Genomic DNA, 26,161 nt, shown 5'->3' on the forward strand with positions numbered 1-26,161 from the left:
TACCTGTTTCCCCGTGTTCCCCGGACTGGCGCCCCCAGTCACCTCGGAAGGGGCTTGCTTACAGGCCGCCGTGCACAGCAAGTGGTCCCTCCCACGCCCGGTCCCTCCCCGTCACTTTACCCACTGCTGCTTTCCTCCAGAGCACCTTCCTTGGCCCGCTGATACCTGGCAGTGACGCATCTGTCTGCTTACTTGTCCGTCCCCCGCTCCCCACCCTCTAGAATGTGAGCACCATAGATGGGCTTTGTTCCCGCTGTGTGACCGGCACAGAGAACAGTCCCTGGCACATAGTAGGCCGTTAGCTAAGTTGTTCGGTTAATGAAACAGGAGCCTGAAGGTTGGACTCTGGTGTCAGAACGACCGCAGCATGGGGTCTCTGCTCTGCCAGTTCCGAGCTGGCTGACTTTGGGCAGCTTATTTCATTTCTCTGGCCTCAGCCTCTCAGCTTTCACTGGAGAATGGCTTGATCTACTTCCAGAGGTTCTTGTGGCAGTTATGGGAGGTTGTACGTCTAAAGGAGTTAGCACAGAGTAAGCTTCTTCAAACGTGGTAGCTGCTATTATCCGTGTAATTACTGTTTTCGTCAACCTTATGGAAGGCCTAAAACAACTAAATCGTGTTTAATGCATAAATAATCCAGAAACAATGGTGAATTTTAAAAAGTCACGTTTACTCAGAAGGCATGTTTTCTTGGGGCGCCTGGCTGGCTCAGTCAGTTAAGCGGCCGACTCTTGGTTTCGGCTCAGGTCATGATCCCAGGGTCGTGAGATGGAGCCCCGTGTCAGGCTCAGCGGGGCGTCTGCTGGACATTCTCTCTTTCCCTCTCCCCCTCCATCCCTCCCCCTGCTCACTCTCCCGCTCTCTCTAAAATAAATAAATCTAAAAAAAAAAAATGCATGTTTTCTCTCCCTCTCATATACATGCCCTCAGTCCCTGCAATTCCTTTAACTCAGCCCTGACAGAAGCCAGGGAGCCAGGCAAGTGACAGAGAGGGTGAAGTAGACCAGATGTCACAAAGGACTGAGTGAGGCCTGCTTCGGACAGAGATGTGTACAAACTTTAGATTTATCACAACCTACCATCCAAGGATTGAAGAAAACTTTAAAACCCGAATTTCATCCACCCATTGGTTCAAAGACCAAGCGGACTGAGGGTCAGACGCTCTCCACCATTACTGGGGTACCCTGGCCCCTTGCTTGCTGGTTTGGCCCCAATGCCCCCACAAGATGGGTTGTGGTTACTAGGTTTCAGCTGGGGAATGAGACAATCTGGTGTATTTTACACAGGCTGGAAGCATCTAGTCAAAGCTTCACAGTCTGTAAAGCACTTTACATACACGGCTCTCGGATAGATTTTCACGAGAGCTCCTGGAGAAAGCGGTTACTGTTCCCATTTACAGATGAGCAGACTGAGGCCTGGAGAGGGTCAGAGAGGCAGCCAAGGTCCCAGGTAGGAAGAGACAGATCGGACGGAGCTCAGGCAGGGAGGCCTGATTATAACAGCACAGCATTCACATCATCAGGGGTGCTGTGTCCCTCCCACCTCCCAGGAGAGAGGAGGCAGGACCCTGGGAGCCGGGTCTCTTGGGCAGCACTGCCTCTACCCAGCATGACGTAGGCGGCCGGCGCTCAATCACTTGGGACCTCTTCCTGGGCAGACGAGCGTGTGCTGGCTCACAGTGGCCAGCCTGACGGTGGGCATCTGTCCAGCCTCTGACAAGGAATGAGCCAGGGATTGGGGGCAGACAAAGGAAGCGGCAGTGCCAGATAACGGGGGATGGAGACTGGGCAGGATCCCGGCCCTGCTGTTGACAAGTGCCCCCGGGGGCTGCCTGTTGCGGCTGACTTCCTGCCCCATTGTTGGGGCCACCGGTCCTCACAGAAAAGAAGACTGGGAGGGAGCCACCCGGCCTGGGGGCTTCATTCATCGGCTGTGTTTTTGTAACAATCCTCTTTGTCTGCACTATCGAGCCTTGGTGTGCTGGGAAATCCCAGCTCTGCAGGGAATGGACTTCGCTTTCTCAACAGTGGCTTCCAGGGCTGAGCCACTGACGTCCCAAGCGCGGAGGGGACAGGAGAGCAGCTCAGGTGATGTCTGCAGGCCGGCCGGGCTGCTCTCTGGCCCGCTCTTCCTGCCTGCCACACAGCTCTACACAGGGATCCCCCTCCTCCCACAGGACCGACCACCTGGGACTTGCCCCCACTTTGCTACTTTCATATTGGAAATTTGGGGGGAAAGTCTCTTCAGAGGTCTGGAGAATACCCCTGAGAGTCTGGGGCCCAGTCCAGCCTCCCGTTCCCTGCTGATTTCAGGGCTGATGAGGCCGTAGGTGCAGAAGCTGGCCTGGGGGAGCCACTGAGGCCAGCCCTTTGTCTACTCTGCCCGATTCCCAGGTTTCAGCCAGATGGCAGGCTCAGAGCATTCTGCGTGTGGCAGTTTGGTCTCGCAAAAGACCCCAGAACCTGTTTGTTTTTCCTTTTAAAGCTGAACAGTTTGCCAGTGGCTAGCTATGTGGCCTTGGATCTGTGTCTCAACCCCTCAAAGCCTCAGTCTCCACATTTGTAAAATGCACACTGATAATTAGACCTCCCCTGCACAGTGGCTGTATTAGAAATAGGGTCATGTGTGCAGAGTGGTCTCATGCCTGCTCAACACGTAGTAGGTCCTCAACAGGTTGGAGGCCTTGCCCGTCTGGCTTGCGTACGGTGGAAGAGTTGGTGGTCTCTCATCAGCCATCCCGGACCCCGAGCAGAGGTGAAGAAGGTGGGTCTCTTGCCCATGGCAGCTCTGCAGGTGAGGTATGGTGGGTAGGCCAAGGTAGCCACACCCCAGTGGAGAGAGGCCTGCTTTGACACCACTCCCCGCCAGGGGTGTGGGGAGCAGTACCACTGTGGCCTGTTGGACCAGCCACCTGTGCACCGGCCACCATGCGGGGAACTGGTGCCTGAGAAACGGGCCTGACGCCCCGGTGCGCCCAGCACCCTCCCTGCAGCGCGACCAGGCGACAGGGTGGTGGCCTGTGTGCAGGCTCTCCCCTGGAATCTGTACCGGCTCTCCCATGGAGACGCCACCCTGGACGCAGGCCCAGTTACCGAAGACAGATGGCTGTGTCCCCTCCACCAGGGCGCAGCAGCACGCAGACATCTGCAGAAGCATGTCTGCTGCCTCCCTCCCGGAGAAGGCTCCCCCAGCATCCTTGTCCTGCCCCCCGCCCCGAAATTACGGGAGGTCACCCCGGTCAGTGGAGCCCCACCCCGGGACACTGCTCCTGGGTCGAAAATTCTGTGAAATGGTTGTCTTTTTTTTTTTTTTTTTTAAGATTTTATTTATTTGAGAGAGAAGGACAGAGCACAAGCAGGGACAGCAGGAGAGAGAAGCAGGCTTCCTGCTGAGCAGGGAGCCCGACGCAGGGCTCCATCCCAGGACCCTGAGATCCTGAGCTGAAGGCAGACTCTTTACCTACTGAGCTACCCAGGCGCCCCTGGTTGGCTTTTTATCTGGGAAGTATTTTCTTTTTCTGAAGGCAACCATTTGCCAATACCCAAGCCAACTCAAGCCTCCAAGAATGAAAGACGAAGTCGGTCCCCATTTCACAAGCTCCTTTGCTTGTTGGGCCTGATGCCCTCGACTCCATAGCACATGGAGCCCCCTGGGAAGAACTCTGGAGCTCCACAGAGAGTTCTGGAGTGAGAGCGGACCCCTGAAAATACGGTTGCAGCCTGAAGGCTTTGCCACCAGGAGGGAGAAACGTGCCACACGTTTACAGATTCAAAGATTGCATTTCTAACATGGGCCCCTGTGCTGAGAGGTGGGAGATGTCAGTGAGCAAAAGTCGCTGCCTTTGGAGAAATTATAGTCTGAAGAGAAAGCAGGTTTACACTCGAATGAAATGATGACAGATAGGGTAGGGACTGCGAAGGCACAGGGCTGGGGGGCAGAATGGAGAGCCGCTTCGGGTGGGCAGGAGGGGACGGCGTGAGCCCACCATGTGCTTTACCCTCCTGCTAGGGTGACCCGATGTTTTGGTTTGTCTGAGACAGTTTGCTGTCCAGTGTGATTGGCAACAATTCTCCATTTTCCTCTCAGAAGTGGGCCAGTTTGGGTGACAAAAGATACGGTTATTGTGCCTAAAACTCCTCATCCCTAAGATGAGGGAGATGGGGAAGGGTCAGGAAAGTGGAGGACCAGAGCTGATTTCCTAAGCTGAGTGGCAGCGGAATGCTCTGTGCTGGAGCTGGGGGCTGGGGTACACAGCCCAGGACCTCATCCCAGCTCTGTCACTTACCGAGGTGTGTGATCTGGGGCAAGGTAGTCCACCTCGCTAGGCCTTGGTTTCCCCATGTGTGAAATGGGGGTAATAATAGTAGCTACCTCGTAACATCGTAACATCGATAATGAGGGTTAAATGAGTCAATAGGTATGGGGGGCTTAAAAGAGTGCCAGGTGCGTAGCGTGCTCTAGAAATGTTAGTTGTTAGTATTCTTCTGTTATTCCTGCATGCCTCGGGAGCCCAGCCAAGATGCCCAGTTGTCACCTGATTGACCTCCCATCCCACTGCCCACTTTTAGCCCTGGGAAGAGGCAGAGAAATTGCTCATGGCTAATCATGACTTGGTCATATTCTAAATTTATATCCATATGTATATCTGGTCAAGTAGAGGTTTTTTTAGGCCTCTAATCCATAACAGATGAGTTTTAATACGAAAAGAGTATTTCCCCCTCAGCAAGCCCTGAGCTCTGCTTCTGACACCAGTCCTCTGACCCCCACGTGGAGACTTTGCCGTGGGTCAGCTCAGGTGCTGGGGCAGAGTGGGTGCTGGAGAACGTAGGCCTGGGGATCAGAGGAGGTGCTTACTCGACTCTGACTCCCAGCTGGGCCAAACCATTTCTGGTTTACCAAGCAATTCTAGAAAATTAATTAGTCCAAGATGTGAACCGGACTAGAATTGCTTCCTTTGTGCTGAGAGTTGCCTCTGACTTCAGTGGGACACGGTGGCTTTTTTTCTGTATGGAAGGTTTGGCTTAGTGTTTTAGGCCACAGTGGCTCTCGCAAATCTTAGACAACCGATGGTGAAGGCCGCAGAGCCGGCGTGGTAGAGCTGACCTTGACCTTCCCAGAGGAGTCTGCCTGCAGAGCTGTCGTTCAGTTGGGCAGAGCGGGGCCTCTTTGCTGGTTCCTGATGCTTCCACTCTATGGCCCCAGCCCAGACAGCATGGGGCTGGGGGGGGGGGGGGGCGGGGAACGGGAGCAGTGCATCCACAGGGGGAGCTAGGAGGAGGGTGATGCAGCAGGGAGATGGCCCCATGCAACCCCAGTGCTTGGCAGTGGCTCCATCTGAAGGTGGCACAGATTCAAGGGGAGAACATAGGGCTGAGGGTGGGAGACTGGCGGGCCGCCATGAGGTTCCTCTCCTGGACTGAGGGTGCTCACAGGCAAGGTGGGCTGAGCTTCCTGGGGAAGGGGGCATTCTCCTTAGGGAGCAAGACGAAGGCGGCAAGGACCCCCCAAACCCTTTTCCAGCCCCTGGAGCCAGATCCACACCCAGAGCCCTCTGTGCTCCCTGCCAAGGCTGGAAGTGAAGAAACCGCCGCCTGGTTTTCCCAGGGCTGAGCTCAGGCCAGGTCTCCAGGCCCTGCCCAGCCTGTGGGCACAGAGGGGACGGACCTGCCGGGGGCGGGTGGGGTGGACAGAGGCACGGGCCTTCTCATGGCTCGGGGTGCACAGCCTCCAGTTACAGGCCTGTACCCCCCCTGCAAACTGCCCCTCTACCCGAGGCCACTGCCCACCTCGAGGAAGAACAGAGCCTGCTTTGAGCTGGAAATTAGAGTCGTTTCCTGTTCCATGTTGTTAAGACACTGCTTATAGGGCTGTAATCCCAATAAATCTTATGCTTGCTGAGTGGGGCCGGGTTTATTATTTTTTCCAGGCTGTAGGGACCTTTAAAAACCAAGGCCTTAAGAAGTTTATTCTCTTTCATTTTTTTTTTTTTAAGGGGGGAAAAAGTGGCTTTTGCAGGCCCAGTCCTCTTGAAGGGCCTTATGAGCCCCTTGGCTTGATATACTCAGGTTCAGGTATATGATTAACTGAGAGACATGAGGAGAAACTGAGTCATGACACGTGGGGCTGGTCTCCCTGGTGCTGCTGAACTGGCTCTGTGACCTTGGGCGGAGCCCTTGGCCCCAGGGCGTTTCCATTTCCTCCCCTAGCAAAGAGGAGTCACGTGGAAACCCTTTCCCACTGGTGCACCTCCTGGACGGTCCCACGTCGCGGTAACCGCTGTTTTGCGTGCACACAGACACATGCTGCCGGTCTGTGGCCCTCTTAAGTGGCTTGGTTTGTCACAGCGGCAGCCCCACCCCATGTGCAGGTATGCACGAGTGTGACCATTTCAGCAGCACTTGGGGTGGGCAGGGAGCGCAGGTCCCTGGCCGTCATTCCATGCCCACCCACCCCCATGTCAGGTGGTGGTGAGTCTGTTCCTTGTCGTCTCCTCCCCCATGCACGATCCTCGACCGCCAAGGCCAAGAGCCTACGCTGCCCAGAAACAGCTTCCAGATCACACTCAACATAGTGGTTGCATTTGTTTTGTCTGTTTTATGAGCTGGGATGGAGTGGGTGATGGGCAGTTTGCTGGCAGGCTTTTGCAATCTTTACATGTTTATACTTGCTGCAGGGCTGGGGAGGGGAGAGTCGGCCCCACTTGAAGAGCTAGAGTTGAGGCATTTAATAGGACCAGATTCCTATAGCCTGTTTTGCTATTATGTGTTTTCTCTATCAACAGATACTAACATAGTAATAATAGTTCACCTTTATTGAGAACTTGCCATGGGCCAAATGCTGGGCTAAGCACTTCCATGCATATTTCTCGTGAGGTGGTCCTATTATTTATACCCATTTCACTGATGGGACGACTGAGGCTGAGGGGGCACAGGATCACAATTGAGTTTATTGGTGGTAATGCTGGGATCCCAACCTAGAAGGCTCCCTCCTGAGCCCACACTCTAGATCACTGCAGAGTAGATAGAGCCATTGTCACAGGGAGTCTGTGAAATAGCAGCAAAAGAGGTTCTCACAATGGGAAATATCTAGAAGCCACTTCTTTAAGAGAAAAACAGGCCCAAAGAGTGTAATGATCTGCCCCAGGTTATAGAGCCAGTTCCCTTGCTTCCAGGACACTGGGGCTTTCTTGCAGTGAGGATGCTGCAGGGAAGGGGGCTAGGAGCCTCAGTTCACTGGGCTGGGAAGGTGCATGCAAATCATACAGTATTCTAGAATTGGCCAAACCGTGTGCCATCAGAGGCAGAATCCCAGCCCCACACTCAGCCCAAGTACAGCCTTGTCTTTTATGTTTTTTTTTTTTTTAAAGGATTTTATTTATTTATTTGACAGAGAGAGGGCACAAGTAGGCAGAGTGGCAGACAGATGGAGAGGGAGAAACAGGCTCTCCGCTGAGCAGGGAGCTTGATGTGGGGCTCGATCCCAAGACCCCAGGATCATGACCTGAGCCAAAGGCAGCCGCTTAACGGACTGAGCCACCCAGGCGCCCCCAAGTACAGCCTTGTCTTAAGGTGATTCTCAAAGTGTGGTCTGGGGACCCCCTAGGGTCCCAGAGACTTCAGGAGTCTATAGGGTCAAAATTATTTTTGTAAGAATAAGGTGTTATTTGCCTTTTCACTCTCATCTTCTCACATGTGTCCAGGGGAGTTTTACAGAATCTATGTGACAGGTGATGACAGTACACCAAAGGTTGATGGGGGATGCGAACTTGCATATTTACATGTTTGAACATTTTCTGGGGTGTTTTTTTTTTTTTAAATTTTATTTATTTGAGAGAGAAAGAGAGCACGCGGGGGAAGTGACTGCGGCAGAAGGAGAAGCAGGCTCCCCGCGGAGCAGGGAGCCTGACTCGGGGCTCGGTCCCAGGACCCTGGGATCATGACCTGAGCCGAAGGCAGATGCTTAACCGACTGAGCCACCCAGGTGCCCCTAACATTTTCTGTTTTGGTTTCTGATACAGTAAATAGCCGTAGAATAACACACTTAAACAAAAGCTCTTTGGAGGCCTCAATAATTTGCGAGAGTACAAAGGGATCCTGGGGCCAAAGCACTCCAGAACCGCTATTCAGAGATACTGGACCCAGCAAGGAGGAGTCTCGGTGGCAGAGGGGCCGACCAAAGGCATTTCCTTCAGCCATGCCCCCACCCCCTCTGGCACAGCAGACACCCGCCCTGGCAGTGAAAGGCTTGTGGCCAAGCTCGGCCTAGAGGAATGGCAAGGAGAGAAAAACCGCCTTTTTCTTTGGGAGGGGACCAAGCATGGGGGCAATGCAGATGTCTGACATTCCCAGCCTCGCTCCTCTGGAGCCCTCTCCCCCAGCAGGGAGGAGGCACCCGCGGCTGGTACGGATGGGAGTTTTTACAGGGATTTTCCAGAATGTCCAGGAGTACAGGCCAGCTTCTCAGCATGTCCAGTGGGCTACATGAAATTACCAGAAAGGAAGTAGTAGCCTGGAACCCACAGGCCAAGGGAAGGATGTTACTGAGAAAGCCCATGAATTGCTTGTCCCATTACCTTCCCATGGACCACAGGGGGGTGGGTAGGCCAGGGAAAAGGGCCTGAAGAGGTCAGTGTGGGGACTGGCACCGCCTTGTTTATGGACAGGTGGACACCGGCCACTACTGCAGAGGTGGAGGGACACACTTAACCCTGGAGGATTTCTGTGTGTTGAGAATATCTAGTCAGTGTTCAGTTCAGGAAACAGAAACCACTCTAGGTATTTTAAGCAGGAAGGGATTTAATGCAGGGAATTAGATGCCAATAGAATCATTGGAAGAGCTCAAGGAGCAGGTTCAAGGCCAAGCCTCCAAAGAGATACCAGACTTCTTCAGCGGGCGGTGCTGCTTCCTCTGAGACATGCCCTGGAAATGCGATTCCGATTGAAGCTGGAATCAAGACATCTTTGTGGTTGCTTTCGGGAGCACTACCACAGCCCCTGAAGCACTCGGGAAGGTGGAAAATGGACACTAGAAGGGTCTGTAAGAAAAGAAAAAATAGACCTCATGTCTCATGACCTGGCTTGCTAGCAGAAACAGACAAAGGTGGGCTCGACCTCACACCTATTCACCAGATCTCACGCAGCTGCATCTTAATGGAGAAACCTAATTTGCCTCCAGGACCCTAGCTGCAAAGGAGTCTGGGAAATGTAGTTTTCAACGTTTTATGTCTCCAACAAAGATGGGATAATGGAGGCTGAATGAGCCAGTCCCCAGTACCTGCCCACCGAGGTTATCAACGCTGTATTTTTTCATGTGCCAAGTTCTAAGAGGCCTGGAGCATAATGAATCACAACACCATCTGATTAGACTTGGCGATTCCCCAAGTTCCCTCCTGGATTTCCCCTAGTGCAGCTGGGAGATGCTGCTTAGAGCTTCAGTGTCCATACTTGGCACTTGGTCTTGGCTGTTGGCCACAACATGGAAGAGTGGCTGGCAAATCCACGAACTATCTTTTCATTTACACTTCAGTTCCAATCCTGGTGGTTTAGATAAAGCCTTCCCCTTGGATCAGAAGAACTGATATATATAGAAATATGTGTCTGAGCTTGCCTTCTAGCATTGCAATGTCAGAATTGGAAAATCCTGGACTATTTGGGGAGAATTCAAATGAGTATTTATAATCAAAGTTCTATAAACAGAGGAGGAGTTCACAAATGGCTTGTTGTTCCTTCCTACATTCTATAAGCTCCCCCCATAGAGTCCTGGCTTTCCGCACTCCAGCAAGTCAGCACTATGCCCGTGAAAATTATATGCCATTCTTTTCTGAGCAGAAACAGGAGTTGGTCCAGAAGTGAAAACTTAGATCCATACAAGTTCCTGATGCTCAGCCACACTTTTGGTCATTTGGCCAGTGTTTATTGAGGACATAGTGTGTTCAGGCCCCATGCTGGGCCTACTTGGGAGTACGCAGACATGAGCAGGCCATCGTTCTTGTTCTGAGGCACAGTGGGTCTGGTCAGGAAGATGAGACACACTCACTGATGGAAGAGCAAGTTCTAAGGGATCTCGGAGCAGGAAGAGATTATTTTCCTCGGGGAGAGAGGGTCTGGGAGGGCTTCTGGAAAGAGAAGGTACTGGAACTGAGCCTTGAAGGATAAACAGGGTCTGGATGGGCAGAGGTGAAAGCAGGTTCATTCTCCTGAGGAGGTAGGGAGGGCGGGGTGGGTGAGAACCACAGGGGCCTGGTGGTGTGGTGTGTCCTGGCAAAGGATATGAGCCAGGACTGGAAATGGGTTAGGGTGACATCCAGGGCACTCTTGAAGGCCAAGACCAGCCAGGCTTCCCCCACCCGTGACTCTCCTCACCACTCCAATTAGTACACTCAGACCCAGATAGGTTTTCTGAAATGACGGAACCAGAAGATCAAAATAACTTCCAAATGAACCACCTTCAAGATCATATCTGCTTATTTTGTTGAAAAATAAACAAAAGCATCCTTTCCCTCAAGGAGAGAAGCTCTTCAAGTTCTGGCGATTTTCCTGAGTGGAAATCTGAGACGGTGATCTGAGGGTCTCTCGTTGATTCCAGTTGACTGACTTAGTGGCTGAGGAGAGAGAGCGGAGGGCCTTTTCCTGGTCACAGTACCTCTCTGCACGTCTGGGGCAAGATGGCGGTGACAGCAGAGGCCTAATGCTCAAGGAGCCCAGGGCAGCAGAGGGAGCGGGGTGTGGAGGAGTGGCAGGTATCAGGAGGGCGGGGAGCACACACAGGAACGGGAGGCGGACTCGGGCTGTCCTTAGAACAGCCACAAGGGGCAGGGTGCCAGGGCTGCCTCATCCTTGTGACCGGGCAAGGAAAGCTCTGGGCAGAGCAGGCTTGTTGTCCATTGAGTCATACAGCCAAAGACTGGCCGTCAGGGTGGCCCGAACCACTAAGATGAGTTGGACTGTGAGGAGGTCTCCCAAGACGGCCTTCACCACAGGAGACTTGCCAGAACTGATAGAGGACAGGAGGCAAGCCTGTCTCAGTAGCGAGCGGACCCCGCCTCCCCGCCTCCCCAGTGGTAACCCAGATCAGGCGGGATGGGGCTGGGAGGGCCTGGGGCAGGGAGAGGGCGGGCCCCTGAGCCGCTGTGCTGGCCGTATTGCTCAATGCCAGGGGGCACTAGTCCCATTCCGTGTGAATGGCGCCCCCTGGTGACATATGGACTACCTCATGAGTGGTGCCCCCTGGAGTTGGCAACTCAGACGCCTTGCCCAACAGAAGTCTCTTCCTGCTTCCACCTAGTGCCCCATGTTGCTGTGGCCCTGGGTTTTTAGTGTTAGGCCCCGAGACAATTGTCCCCGTAGGACGGGGAGCACCACGCTGAGGCGGCTCCGGCCTGCCACAGGAAGTGACGTAAGGCCCACCTTAGCCCAGGTGCAGGGTGAGGAAGGGGCGACCGTGAGCTGTGTGCCGTACATCATCTCACACAGCTCCACGACAGCCCCTCTCACAGATGGAAGGGGCAGGCTCGGGCCACGCTGGTCTGTGGTGATGGAGCACAGCTGCTCGGACAAAGCTGGGGTGGGAGCCTGGGTCTGTGGGACTCTTGCCCCCTCACGCCCCCCCCCACCACCCAGGAGGCAGTCTCCCCTTCTGCGGAGAGAGACCCGGAGACCCCGTCCGAATTCAGGGTCCCGCCTCGACACACTGGCAAACGCTTCCTTTCACTGGTCACCTAAGACCCTCGGGTTCTGCCCGTGGCCCAGGATGGGACTTCCTCCTGACTCCTCACTGTATCTGTGGAATGGGACAAATCGGGGTCTCTGTGAGGACGAGGAGCATGCCCCCTCCGCACCTCACCGCCTCTGTAGCCGGTCTCGGGGCATGCGTGCTGGCGGGCGCGCCCCACCGGCCTCACCCCCCACCCCCTCTCTCTGCTGCCTCCCAGGCCCTTCATGCTGCTGCCGCCGCTGATGGAGTGGATGCGCGTGGCCATCACCTACGCAGAGCACCGCCGCAGCCTCACCGTGGACAGCGGCGACATCCGGCAGGCCGCCCGGCTGCTGCTGCCCGGCCTGGACTGTGAGCCCCGCCAGCTCAAGTACGGAACCGGCGAGGCGTGAGCTCGCAGCACACCTCCCTCTCCGGGACGTTGCGGGGGCGGGGGGCCCTCCCAGGGCGTGCTCTGTGGGCGCCGTGTCTGTTAGACGGATCGTTCCAGACCCAGGCTGCTTTCCGCTGGTCACGGAGCAGACACACATTTGGATCTGGGCAGGAGAGCCCTCACAGGCTGGCTCTGTGGGATATTTGGGGGGGGGGGTGGTAATCAGCAAAAGCGGGTCCTTCCTCTCCTCTGTTCCTACACTTGCCACTATTTTTTTTCAACTATTCGTTGGTGTAGGCGCTGGGCTGAGCCCTTCCTTTGTACATGCGTCATCTTGGTTCTCATGACAACTTTAGAGAAGGAGGGGCTGTAATGCCCATGTTACAAATGGGGAAACTGGGCATCGGGGAGGAATACTGATTTGTCCACAGATACTCAGCTAGCCAAGTGTCTGAATTTGAACCCAGGTCTGGGTTCTTAACTTTGGCCCCAAGCCTGGGCTCTTAACTTTGTCCCAGCATGACCGTCTTATATTGGACTGGTCTCCTGAAGTCCGTCTGGAGAATGTTCTCCGTGGCCATCCTTGTCATATGAGAGACTTGCCTTTTTTTTTTTTTTTTTTTTTTGACCATTTGCCCCAACTGCAGTTATATCCTCCTCTGTCTCCGTGGCAAATTCCCAAATGTCATTCTGGGACGTGAACTTTCCACACTTTGGCTCCAGGCCGAAGCCCCCTGTGGGAAGCCTGTGGTGTGCCGTCTCATAGATGTAGTTTTTAATCTGTGACTCTCGTTGGTGGGATGGCTGGATGGCAGTGGGATTCTGGGCCGTTCTCCACCATCTGTTTGGTCATTCCGGGCCTCCTCGGGAAGCCCTTGAGGAGAGAGGATGTAAGCCAGGAACTGGAACTGGGCCACAGTGGCCGTCCTCTAGTCCGAGGGTAGTCTTCGCCCTGCAGAAAGCACACGGGCGAGCACCGAGGCCCATGTCCGGGCTGGAGCTGCGTCCTGCTCAGGCAGAGTCTCTGGTGGGTTGTTCCTGAGGGGACTTCATTTCCTGACAATGGACAGCTCCGAGCTCTTCTTTAACATGTTTGTAGAAGAGCAGACGTCTGTGCTCACATCACTGAGCATGACAAGGCCAGTTGCTGCCGATGGAACCGAAATTCCCCGTCCTTCCCCTCCACACTGTCGTCCTGCCCCTCGTCAGCCTCACCTCCTTGAGAGGCGCTCCCACACAGTCCTGCTCACACACCTGCGGGTCTCATCTATGCAGACCCGAGTGCTGTTTCAGCTCCTTCAGGAGGCTGGACGCCCGAGCAGCCACCGAAAAATTCAACCAGGACCTGGGCTTCCGCATGCTCAACTGTGGCAGGACAGACCTCATCAACCAGGCCATCGACGCCCTGGGCCCAGACGGGGTGAACACTATGGATGACCAGGTGCGTGCGGAGAGCTCCGCTAGCCAGGTGCGGGGGACAGAGGCAGGGACTTGCCGTGCGAGAGAGGGTGGCATAGTCCTTCCGTTCCAAACCGAGGCCACTCCGCTCGGTGCTTCTGAGGAGTGGGCAGCCTCCCGTTGCTGGTGGGGCATCAGCTGGAAGACGTTCCTAGCGCCGCTGGGGAAACCTTTGTAACAGATTCTGCTTCCACTGGCTGGAAGGCCAAAGACTGTCCCGGATGGTGCAGGGCTGGGAAGAAGTCTGGAGGAGTCCCAGCTGAATTTCCAGCTGTGAATACTAGTCACTGGGGTGTGGGCCCTGGGCGCCTCGTGTGCCTACTCTGTATACCAAGCCCACAGAACCTGCTGCTTTCATGGAGTTAACGTTCTAGTCGGGGAAACACGCGCTAAGAAATAGAAACGTAAAATACAGAGTATGTCCGTGAAAAGTGCTAGAGAGTAAAATGAAGCCGGAAAAGGAAGCATTAGAAATGATTTACAATTTTAGATAGAATTTAAGGGGTTTTGTTTGCTTTGTTTATTGTTTTTGCTGTGAAGAGCTAACATTTGTAGAGCATTGATATGTTCCAGGCACTGTTCAAAGCGCTTTGTCCAGATGAACTCATTCAGTCTTGACAGTGGCCCTAGGATGTCATGCTATTATTATCCCCATTTTATAGATGAGGAAAACTGAGGTACAGCGAAGTTGGTTTACCTGAGGTCACACAGCTAGTATGGAGCAGAGCCGGGGTTAGAAGCAGTCTGACCCCAAGCTCTTCACCACTATGGGCTGTCCAGTTTGTTTGTCTGACACCAATCCGTGCATCTTCGCCACGTAGGTGATGGCTCTGTGGTTTGGAAGGCCACACGGACGCGGGGGGAATGCTCCATGACAGCAGAGGGCTTGGGTGGAATGCTGTCCCGTGAGATGCCAGCGCAGGACAGGGCGTGCTGAAGTGCCAGGTCAACCACGAGGCCAGGGTGGACCTGGACAGGTGACAGGTCGAGCAGAACGGCTGGGGAACAGGGCCTCCGGGGCGGGGGGGGGGTGGGGCGCTGAGGCAGAGAGTGGTAGGGCAGGCACTCCAGGGAGAAGAGATGACCCGGAGCAGGAGCGTGGAGCTGGGACGGTCAGGGCGTGGGCTGGGCCAGCAGGGAGGACACAGGCTGGGTGCTGGACCTCCTTGGGGTGCCTCTGTCAGGGCCAGTCCCTGGGCCTTGCAGGGGCTTTCATCCTGGGGTGTCCTCCCCCTGCCCGGGGTGCCAGGGTGAGGCCCGAGCCATCCGCCCAGTCACAGCCATGGCATCTTGGACCACCTCCCCGAGGGTCACCTTCCTCGCTTCCATCAAAGGCGGACAGCAGTCCCTGCCCCGTAGGGTTCGGGGACGCTTCTGCATCTGGCACATAATAAAGGCTCAGTAAGCGTTCTTCTGGGTTTCGCTGTCCATGTGATGACAGCGACCATTAGCCGTGAGCTCTGTTCCTCAGCCCTTCATGCTTTTCCTTCCCTATGGACCTGGAGTGGGGGGCGGGGGGGCTGACACAAAAAAGACTCCAAGCCAATGTAAACCCTGGACCACGTACAGACGTGTAGAGAACAAAGTCAAGCAAGTGCGGAGGGGGCTGAAACCCAGCCAGAGCCGCCCTCGGCGGCACTTGGCTCTTCTCTGAATACTCGATCCTGTTTGTGCCTTCGGCCTTGGTATTTATGGGACGATCTGTGGGTAAACAGCTCTTTCGCCCATGATTAATGTCAGGCCATTTCTTTATCTCTGGGCACTAGGCAGGGATTTATGAGGTAAGAAGATCTTGTCTACACACAAATAACCTAATAAATAACATCGCAGGGCTCCAGACACACGCTCACCAGGAGCCAGCTGTGGGATAACACTTTCCACTGCCGCTTCTGCTATTACTGGCCCTGGAGAAAGATCCCCAGCCAGGAGGCAGCCCGGCGAGCCGTCCACCCAAACTCGGGGAGGATCTGGGCCTCTGCTTTCAGGAAAGCTCTGACTTGCTCAGTAGCACAAGAGATGCGAGTCAGACCCCTGTCTGCGCTCTGTGAGCTGCCTCTGAAGGGGAGGAGCTTCGCGGCTCAGGTGGATCCGGGGTCCTGTGCGAGTTCCTCCTCCTTGTGTGACCCGGCCTTGGGTCTCTCGGTTCCTCGTCTGTAAAAGGGGGATAATAATAGAGCCTCCTTAATAGGGATGTTACGGTGATTCGATGAGATGTTGCACGTAAATCACCTCAGGGAGGGACTTAGGGGCCCAGGGCCTGGGGCGGGTTAGGATATGGCAGGCAGTATAACACCGGGGCAGCGATGGGCTCGCTGCGTTCTTGAGATTCCTTAGCTCTTGAGGTCAGCTTTCTCTGCGCTAGGCACTTGACACATGGTCACTCGTCTTCTTCACAACAACCCTATGAGCCAGATACTGTTGTTGGTCTCATTTTAAAGAAGAAACTGAGGCACAGAGAGAAATGAGTGACCTGGACATGGTTTACTGCTCGCCATGGCAGAGGGGGCTTCGGGGCCCGTGCTCCTCACCCCTCTGGTGTCCCACAGTGCTTCTGGAAATGGCCCCTACTCAGGCCTCACGGGCTGCATGTCCAGTGCACCCGGAAGGGGCAGGAGGGCGAGCCACGGTGCAGGGCCGCTCTGGATGAGCAGCTGAATCAAGCAGGAGCCCGGACTGTGGTTTCTGGCACAGACGCCTGTGGAATACGTGGCACTGCGTCCATTCCCAGATGGTTTAGCATCAACCTTTGCTTCACATAGGGTCTGACGCCGCTGATGTACGCCTGCGCGGCCGGGGACGAGGCAATGGTCCAGATGCTGATTGATGCGGGAGCGAACTTGGACATCCAGGTGAGCAGCCATGGCGGGGCGCCTGGCCCAGCGAGGGAGCACCCCACGGTCTCCAGCAGCTGCGTTGGGTGCGGTATTTGGAGGGATGGGAATACAGATGCACAGAGATAACAGTGAGCCAGGAGCGCTTTTCCTGGCACGCGGGCTTCCTGTCTGAGAGCAGGGAGCTGAGCGGAGAGCATGGGCACGGTTCTGTTATGGCACAGTCTCGTCCCTGCCGTGTCTGTACCCAGCGCAGGCAGCACCAACCGACCATCCTGCTGAGCCTTGTCTACGGGGTGCGCCACACAGACGTGACCAGTTAAACAGAAAGCACTCGGATAGGCTCCTAGTCACCATCCCTACAGGATGCCCCCCTCACTCCAGTGCCCGTGTCACCTGCCCAGGAATGGCACTCACCCAAAAAAAAAAAAAAAAAAAAAATGGATCCTTTGTGGGATTTTCCAGGTTCCAAGCAACTCTCCCAAGCACCCCTCCATCCACCCCGACAGCCGGCACTGGACCTCGCTGACGTTCGCTGTGCTGCATGGACACATCTCTGTGGTGCAGGTGAGCTCCTGCCACGTGTGCAGCAAGCCCTCGCTCGCCAGGGGGGCTGGGCCCTGAATGTAGCCCTGCCTGCCTGGAACCAGAGAGAGCAGAGGAGCTGCTTCGGGCCGCGCACTGGGTCAGCAGGATAGACCCCGCCCCCCGGTTTGCCTCAAGGAGGGGGCTTTAGCATAAGGATGCGTGTGGAATCTTGTGGAAGGAGCCCAGGTCCGAGCAGTCCCAGGCCTGCCCGGCTTCTCTGTATCTGTCCGGCAGTCTCCGGGCACGCTGGAATCGGCACGTGTGCTCCACTTCCTCTCCTCTGACCACTTGCCCAGCCGTAGCCCTTTCTGCTCCCCCATGAATGGTCCCGCAGAGCCGGCCCTATATCAGGGCGTCCTGGTTCTGCCCACCCCCGTTAACAGGCTTAGTCTTTGCATGACCCAGGTCCTGAGAGAGGAGTCAGAGCGGCACGGCTCACCTGTCCAGCCAAGTCACGCCATGTGGTGCCCACGGTGGCCCAGGTAGCTGTGACTGGTGTGAGGGTGGGGTTCAGGCCCAGAAGCAGAGCCAAGCAGTGGCCCACCCCAGGTAGGGCACTTGCTACTCAACTCCCAGACTCCTTTGCTCCGCAGGCCACTGGGGAATACGGGGTTGCACACTCCTTCCTGAGAGTTCATGTGTCACCCTCGCAGACTGTCTGCTACACCTAGCAAGTCCTCTGAGGGCAGGGGCCGTGTCCAGTCTGTTCAGCAGCAGCAGCACGGCCCTGGCCTGTCGTAGTGACTCAGCAGATGGTCTGCACCAGGCCAGCTGCCGTCCCCCGCCTGCTTGCTGCTTGCTGCCCTCCTGAGCACTGAGCAGAGTTCCGGCCTAGCCCAGACCAGCCGGCAGGGCCATGCTCTGGACCTGCCTGGACCGGCGCCCAGTTTCGCCCCATCAGGTGGGCCTCCACCTCCCCCACCTTGGCGCACTGGCTCTGATGGCAGTGCCACAACTGGTTTCTGACTGACGAGAGCCTCCAGCCAACAGCCGTTCCCCACTTCCCACACACTGGGGCACAGGCTTGCAGGTCAGCCTGCCCGCTCGTGCCTGGTCTCCAGGTATGGGGCCGGCGGGGTTTCCCCTAGGTTTGGTGTTCCAGAAACCCGGGAAGGATCGAAGTGCTCCCTCCAGGGCAGCCGGTCAGGAAAGGTGAGGTGCAGCCCAAAGTCACCTGTTAGAGCAGCACAGACACCACCCCTGCCCCAAGGCAAAGCCAGGCCCAGCTCAGCTGGAACTGCTTGGCGTCTGTTAGCCCTGTGCCGTCTTGCCCTTGCCAAAATGGAGAGAGGCGTCCCGGACAGCGAGGTCTTGCCCTGGCCCTATGCCTCCCAGCCTTGGGTAGCTTGCCTGCCAGACCTCTCCAGGGAGATCACTTGAAGCCTCTGGTTATTAAATCCCTGTGGTGGGTTGAGCACCATTTCATTTCATGCCCAGCATGGCGGCAAGGCTGGCCTCTGGCCATTTTTGAGATGAAGCCTGGGGCTTCAGGAGCTGAGGTTCGTGCCCCGCCCCAGGTCACTCTCTGGTTGGTGGCCAGCACTGACACTCAGCTCTTTCTGTGTCTTTCCCTGTGTCTTTCCCACTACCTCTGCTGCCCCCAGAGCCTCAGTTTCCCCTGGTAGATTGGGGGCGATGCAATCGATTCGTAGGAAAGTGTTTGTTTGAAAGAAAAAGACAGCTCAGAGGTCCCCACAGTTCAGGGCCTTGGTCCAAAACCACAAGAGTAGAGGTGAAGATTCTAGAAACTTAAAGACCTGAGGGTAACTTCAAGTTCCAGAGTTCAGGTTCCTCAGCTGCCCAGGTGAGCTGGATCTTGGTCACATGCCTGCAGGGAACCAGAGGCCCTTCCCCCAAAGCCTCCCCTGCACACCTCCCAGACACTCCCTGCCACGCTGACGTGTCCTGCTCCATGCCTGCCCTGTGCCCTGCAGCTGCTGCTGGATGCCGGGGCCCACGTGGAGGGCTCAGCGGTGAGTGGCGGTGAGGACAGCTACACGGAGACCCCCCTGCAGCTGGCCTCTGCGGCTGGTAGGTATACAGACAGCTGCCCTGCCCAGCAAGGGTCCCCCGCTGCCCCAAGGCTCCGCCTTGCCCTCCCTGTGGCATCATTCAGCCTGGCGGGGCCTGCAGCCGGACTTGCGGCCACATGCCCAGGTCCCTGAGGTGAGCCTGGAGACCTCTCCTTTTGGCCTCTGGGGGCTCCCTGTCGCCCCATTCATCAGCATTTCTGTGGAGTTCGGCAGCCAGGCGGCAGCCCGTAGAGGCACACGATGATATGGGTGGTGGGAGCATCTCCCCTCTGTCTGCCTTGTCTTCCAGGGAACTATGAGCTGGTCAGCTTGTTGCTGAGCCGAGGCGCTGACCCCCTGCTCAGCATGCTCGAAGCCAATGGCATGGCCTCCTCCCTCCATGAGGATATGAACTGCTTCAGCCACTCGGCCGCCCATGGCCACAGGTACGCACCTGGGGTTCCTGCCCCATGTGAAGTGGGAGCATGAAACAGGCTTTCAGTAGTCCGAGTCCCCCATGGGGAGCAGGAGAGCTAGAGATCTTTCCAGATGGGGGTTCTGTGTGAAAGTCATCCAGAAAGAAGATACAGGTCTTCAACCAGCAGAGAGGCCTCAGATGTTGGAGGCCCTGAGACTCTGGGTGGCGGAGACGGCCCCCTTGCGTGGAGAGCCCCCCCCCCCACCCCCGCTGTTTCCTGGTGGAGCTGGGACTGCAGCCCGGGTCTCCCTACGCCTGGGGCAGGCCTTCCCACTTCCCGTAGACTCTGCCCTGCACGTCAGGCCACCCTGGGGTCACATCCCTTCCCGACTTGGTGGTTCTTTTCCAGGGCTCCAGGGGCTTCGCACAGCATATGGCTTAGGGGCGATGCAATCGATTTCATAGGAGAGTGTTTGTTTGAAAGAAAAAAACAGCTCAGAGGTCCCCACAGCTCAGGGCTCCTGGCGGCTGTGTGAGAAATCACATCCCATTCCAGGAGCAGATGGTGGACCTTGCTTTGTGGGAGCCAGGCCTGCCCAGGGGTGTGACAGGGAGGGCAGCAGGCTGCGACCAGAGCCATCCAGCAGCTCTGGGGGGCAGAGTGAGACAAGAGAGGCAGTTATTAGAAGCCAGAAAAGGGGCCAGAAGGGAAGGGTGGGTGGGACAGCTACTTCCTGTTCTCCAGCACCATTCTCGAAAAGCAGAGAGTGCCCTACTGTGGCCCCCTCCCTAGAATGCTTTCCTCTACAGCTTCTGCCGCTTAAATCACCCTCCCCTCCGCCCCCAGTACCGTACTGCACATCAGTGCCGCTAGGCCTTTTCACCCAGCCCCCAGCGCCCCACGTTTTCCCCTGTTGCAGCCTCTTCACCCTGTGCGGACACACTGTCCACGCACCTGCTTCCCATTTTCTCTCTGGAACACAGGACTTAGGGGACAGGGGTGGTGGCCGGCTCAGCTTCCCATGCCAGCACGCAGCACAAACGAGGTGCTCTGTAAGCTCAGTGAGCTAGCAAAGCGACAGTGGGATGACCCTGGGTCTCTCGAGGGGGTCTCTGCCCGACGCAACACAACCTCCATCCGAGCAGGGAATGGGCTGGGCAGGGCTGCTGGGAGGAGGCGCAGCCCCCAGGTGACCTGTGGACCCGCTCCCTGCTGCAGCCATCCCAGGCCACAGGATGTGACAGAATGAGCCCGGGGTATGGAACCAGCAGTCCTGGGCCTGAGTCCGCACTCCTGCCTGTGTGACCTTGAGCATGACGCAGTCATCGGCCATGAGCGGTGGGGTCCACGGGCTCTCACAGGGTTAATGCAGCAGTAGACAGGAACGTGCTCTGTCAAGTCCAACATTCTACACACGGGAAGTCCACGTAACCGGCATTGTGACTTCAGGTCGTCCTTGTTCATGGTGGTCTGGGACTCAGAGGCATATGAGCATGTGCTGGGTTTCAGACCCTTCCCGCAAGTGCAGGTGGCTGCCATCTCAGGGTTCTGCCGTGCATCAGGCCCTACACCCGATGCCGTCACGTTGGCCTCCCATTAACCCGGGATGAGGGTGACACGGGTACCCCGCTCTGCAGATGACAGAGCAGTCAGGGCACAGAGAGGCAGAGCAACCTGTGTGAGATCACACAGCCAGGATGGCAGGGCCTGTTTGGCCCCAAGGCCCATGACTTAGTAGTACCAGGATGGTGGGGGGGGGGGTCGCCTCAGGGCCAGTCCACCCGTACCCTCCCCTGCCTCTCTCAGATGGCTGCAGATGGAGGGTGCTGGGAGCCCTGGCCCAGCCTGCCTGGGAGGGGAAGACCGTGAGCCCCTAGCGCCCACAGGTGCCCCACAGCAGCCCATCTAGGCCACGGGGCTCAGGAGGGCACCTCAGGCGGGCACCGTCCACGGTGAGGGCCTCAGGCATCCCCGTCTTCCATCCGTTGGCCCGCAGGAACGTCCTGAGGAAGCTCCTGACGCAGCCCCAGCAGGCCAAAGCAGACGTGCTGTCCCTGGAGGAGATCCTGGCCGAGGGCGTGGAGGAGAGTGACGCCTCCAGCCAGGGCAGCAGCAGCGAGGGGCCCGTGCGGCTGAGCCGGACCCGCACGAAGGCCCTGCAGGAGGCCATGTACTACAGCGCCGAGCACGGCTACGTGGACATCACCATGGAGCTGCGGGCGCTGGGTGAGGCCCCGCGGGCGTGCCCACATGCGACACGGGCACTCTGCTGCTCTTTTAAGAGCAGACTGGAAGAGGGCCAGGGCCCGCAGGGGCGGCCGGGCACGGGGCAGACTCCACCCTGAGCCTCAGATGGTCCTCTGCGGGGATGCGTCGGGGGGCATCGCCCCAGCCCTCCAGCCTCGGGCCCTTCCTCCTCCCTGGGCGGAGCCTCACGGCCCCCCGGCCTGGCCGCGGCCTGCGATGTGCAACCCTGTGAGCATCTGCCTCACTATGGTAAACATTTCTGGTCAACTAGAGGCTCTCCTGTCACTTGGCCACACTCGTTCGCTCCTTGGGTCTGCGAGTCTGTGGACGCTCCTTCCTGCGGGGAGGCCGCCCCGACAGGCAGACCTGGGCCAGATCCCAGCTGGTCCACTGTCACTGGTACTGCCGATCCTCGTTTACGTAAGACTGTGAAGTCACACGAGGCCCAGGGCCTGGGGCCAGCTCTCCGTGAGCTCTACGTGCACGATGGCAGTGTGGAACGTCCTAGTAGCCGCCACACTTGCAGCCAGTCAGGCTCAGTGTTCCTCACTGTAAACGGGTATATCGTTCCCAGCTACAGTCAGAACACCGAGGATGCTAACGCCACCTATGTCACTGTGTCCCTGGGGAATGCCATCGTCCTCTTTTTACTCCATAGTGAGGCTGGCGGGGAGCAGCTTGCTCTCTAATTACCAAAGAAATTACTAGCTTTTGTCATGACCTCCACAGAGTAGTTTTAAGTTAGTTTATGGCCCCACTGACACTCTCCAGGGAGCTGGTACACAGTAATTATATGGCACTGGATGTCAGTGCCCTGAGTGCCGGACAGGCATGGGCCCGGGTGTCCGGCCTGTTTCCCAGACCTCCGAGTGCACCTGGCCAGCCCTCGTAATTGATGGGTCTTCCCAGGAAGTCATTCCAGGGCCCCAAAAACAGTGGGGCTGGGGTGGCCCCAGGCTGAGCCGTCTGGGTGCCCTGCCCTTGGGTCGGAGCCGTTCCTCCGCCCTATCTGATGGGGACACCCAAACTCCCCTCTGACCTCTCGGCAGGGCCTGTTGGGGTCCATGGAAGCTCTGGTTCCCTGGCTTCAGAGTCCCTCGGCATGAGGGAATGGGGCGGGAGCCCGCCTGGGGAGGGGGTGTGTGCAGGCCATGCCCTGCGGAGGTGACGACTGCCCGCCCTTCCCCCAGGTGTCCCCTGGAAGCTGCACGTGTGGATCGAGTCTCTGAGGACCTCCTTCTCCCAGTCGCGCTACTCAGTGGTGCAGAGCCTCCTGCGGGACTTCAGCTCCATCAAGGAGGAGGAGTACAACGAGGAGCTGGTGACCGAGGGCTTGCAGCTCATGTTCGACATCCTTAAGACCAGCAAAGTGAGTGACGTCAGGCAGGTCCCCACCCTGCGCGCCGAGCATGTTGGCTTCCGAGGCCCTGGCCCAGACCTCACGTGCACACGCACACGCACGCACACACGCACACGCACGCAGGCCCCCTCCCGCACACCCCACGGCTGGACTGCCACGGCCTGGCTGCAGAGGCCGGAGGCTGTGGATCTGTCGGGGCGGGAGCCCGGCCAGAAAAGCAACTTGGGGACTCCGTGATGGAGGCACGGGCATCTCTCGCCAGGCCAGATCCAGGAGGAACCGAAAGACGGCGGCTGCTCTGAGCCGGGTCTGGACTTCGGAAGCGAGCCTGCCGTGTCTGCGGCCACGGCAGGTGGCCAGGCGGCCTCACGGGCCCTCCCTCTCCTCTGCCCCGCAGAACGACGCCGTCACGCAGCAGCTGGCCGCCATCTTCACGCACTGCTACGGCAGCAGCCCGGTGCCCAGCATTCCCGAGATCCGGAAGACGCTGCCCGCCAGGCTGGGTGAGGCCTGCGCCCCCCCCGCGCCTGCGACCAGCCGCCCCTTGTCCTTCCCAGAGCTCCATCCCGTCTCTCCTCCTGTTCCTCTCCACGCATCTTGGTCTGCTGTTCCCTGTTCCTGGGGCCTCAGTGTCTCTGTTCTCCCCCTGTGTACCCCGCCCCCAGCACCTGGGGGCCCCTCGGTCACGTCCCTTCTCTCCCTTCGGGCACAGATCCTCACTTTCTGAACAACAAGGAGATGTCCGACGTGACCTTCCTGGTGGAAGGAAAGCTCTTTTATGCACACAAGGTCCTGCTGGTGACGGCTTCTAACAGGTAGGCCGCCTCGGGGAACAAGCCCCAGCCCCGGACAGGTGGGGCCGGCCTCCCATAGCCGCGAGGTGACACCGGTTCCAGGGAGGAGCCTCTGCCCCGCGGAGGTGGGTCCCCCTGTGGCCGTGGAGCCCCCGCCACCCCACAGGGCTGGGACCCAGCGTCCAAGAGGCGCTCCGAAGGTCGAGGTCTTGCTTCCGATTATTAGAAAATGTTCTGGAATGCAGAGTCACCTTCCAGGCCACAAGCATCACCGTCACTCACGGGGGGCAGTGGGGACAGATCGGGGCCCGGCCCAGCTGTCAGCCCAGGATGATGTAAGCTGCCATTTGCAGAGAGTTATTTTGGGAGCGGTGCAGTAATTTTAAAAATGCCCCATCTCCCGGTGACCGGTCGGGTGATGGATGGCACCATTGCTGCTTGGGATGAAATCAAAGTCATGTGCAAGACCCACCTTGTTTCACCTCCTTTGCTCCAGGTTCAAGACGCTGATGACCAATAAATCAGAACAAGATGGCGACGGCGGCAAAACCATCGAGATCAGTGACATGAAGTACCACATTTTCCAGGTGGGTGGGCCTCCGTGCTGCGCGCCTCTCAGGGTGGGGGGTGGCCTCCCCCAGGGACCCACGGCTTTGTCCATCTGGGCTGGGAGGCAGCTGGGAGTTGACCATAATCTTGCACTCTGTCCCCACTGCTTTCTGCGTTCACCAAACCCGTGGTCCGGTTGGAGCAGCAGCGTCTGCCCCAGGCCACGGTAGCCCTTCCGGTGCGGGCTGATAGTTTTCAGAGCCTCGCTCCTGAGTCCTGAGCTCTGACCACTGGGCGAGGGGCCTGGGCGGACGGACGGCAGACCTGTGACGCCTGGCACCCACCACACGTTGTCTGTAGGAGCCCTCGTTCCTCAGGGTGGGCTCCCCGCAGCACACACCTGTGCGTCAGCCCCCTGCCCTCCCGCGTGCCAACAAGCCCCCTGGCGGCTGGCGTGCACACGCTCTGAGGAGCGTGGTGTGGGCTGCACCAGTCCTCCCGAGCGTTGGACCCCAGCCCGGCAGGCCTGGCAGAAAAAGCCAGCTGAGCCCATCCTGGTTGTGGAAGACCAAGGGTCGGTTTTTCGGTCCCTCAGCTTTGGAGAACATCAGAGGTTGCGTGATGGAAAGTCCACAGGCTGGCCGCCAGTCGAGGCCAGAGAGTCTGGAGGGAGGAGCCTGGCTGGGATCTCAGCCGAGCCCCGGCTGCGAGCTCCTGCCTGGGACGTGGCGACTCCAGGTCTCCAGGCTGTGTGGTGGGCCCTGGGCTGCAGGGACGACCCCCAGGGGCTGGGGCTGAGGCCAGGGGGCAGCCGGGATGGGCTCCAGGGCCTGGCCCTGCACAGGACAGCTCTGTGGCCTCATAGGACGGATCAGTCTCACGGAAGCACAGGGAGCCCCCATTTAAAATGGCCTAGTTTCCCCTCATGCTGTCTTCACTCATTTACTGTTTAGCACTTTGTCATCTCTGGACAGGGTGAGGACAGCAGTAAACAGGACAGGGCCCTGCCCCCCAGGAGACGGGACTCCGAGAGGGTGAGAGGTGTGGGGGCAGCACCGGGGGCACAGGAGGGGGCCACCTAACCCACAGGGCAGTGGCTGTCAGGAGCCGGGGCAGCCGGCCGGCCGCGGGGGCTCCAGGCAGGGGGACGGTGCACGCCAAACTCCAGAAGAAGAGACCACATATGCTCCAGAACTGCTCTCTGGTCCAGTCTGGTTCAGGGGTTCAGAAGACACTGCCCCGAGGAGCCATCGCATGAGGGGTTTGACCTTTAACCTACCAAGGAAGCTTCCTGAAAGGTCATCACCGCTAACACTTAGCCAGGCGTGGCTCCAAGTGCTGTGCCCCTGCTCATCAGTTACACGTTGGGGCACAGCATGGTCCTAGGAGGGGTAGGTGGATTATTCCGTCAAGAGGCACAGAGAAGTAAGTGACTTGCCTGAGGTCACACAGCTGGGAAGTGAGAGCGCCGGGATTCAATCCAAGGCTGTGTGGCATGGTCAAGTTCGCATTTACGGAGCTCACTCAGAGGGTGAGGAAGGGCCCAGAGGAGCCACAGCCCCAGCCAGGGGGCCAGGTAGGAGGCTGTAGAGAAGTCTAGTCATGTGATGAGGGTGAGCAGGTAGCGGCAGTGGGGTGGGGGAGGTGCATGAGGGGAGAGTGGACCAGACCCAGGGACTGGCACCGGCAGCGGAGTGGGGGTGTCTCTGCTTCCCCCGTTTCCAGCCCTTGATCCAAACTCACTGGCAAGGGAGCAGCTCTAGAACCTTGTTTGGCTAAGAAGCCCAGCTTCTGGGCGAGCTGGAACATGAGGTGGGG

At 57.6% G+C, this 26,161-nt stretch overlaps 1 protein-coding gene across 1 annotated transcript in view; it reads left to right on the forward strand.

The window, feature by feature from the left end:
* Positions 1 to 26,161, forward strand: part of ABTB2 (ankyrin repeat and BTB domain containing 2) — a 168,944-nt gene that overhangs the window by 137,901 nt on the left and 4,882 nt on the right. Inside the window, exons 4-14 of the mRNA XM_028087702.1 lie at positions 11,930 to 12,082; positions 13,361 to 13,526; positions 16,303 to 16,392; positions 16,840 to 16,941; positions 18,897 to 18,993; positions 19,285 to 19,420; positions 21,390 to 21,619; positions 22,831 to 23,009; positions 23,398 to 23,503; positions 23,713 to 23,815; positions 24,291 to 24,381. Of these exons, the coding sequence (XP_027943503.1) occupies positions 11,930 to 12,082; positions 13,361 to 13,526; positions 16,303 to 16,392; positions 16,840 to 16,941; positions 18,897 to 18,993; positions 19,285 to 19,420; positions 21,390 to 21,619; positions 22,831 to 23,009; positions 23,398 to 23,503; positions 23,713 to 23,815; positions 24,291 to 24,381 (1,453 nt within the window). The remainder of the gene's footprint in view (positions 1 to 11,929; positions 12,083 to 13,360; positions 13,527 to 16,302; positions 16,393 to 16,839; positions 16,942 to 18,896; positions 18,994 to 19,284; positions 19,421 to 21,389; positions 21,620 to 22,830; positions 23,010 to 23,397; positions 23,504 to 23,712; positions 23,816 to 24,290; positions 24,382 to 26,161) is intronic.

This window comes from Eumetopias jubatus, unplaced genomic scaffold (assembly GCF_037043125.1).
Source record: "Eumetopias jubatus isolate StellerSeaLion01/CBP00866 unplaced genomic scaffold, mEumJub1_p1.0 scaffold_13, whole genome shotgun sequence".
Taxonomy (NCBI): domain Eukaryota; kingdom Metazoa; phylum Chordata; class Mammalia; order Carnivora; family Otariidae; genus Eumetopias; species Eumetopias jubatus.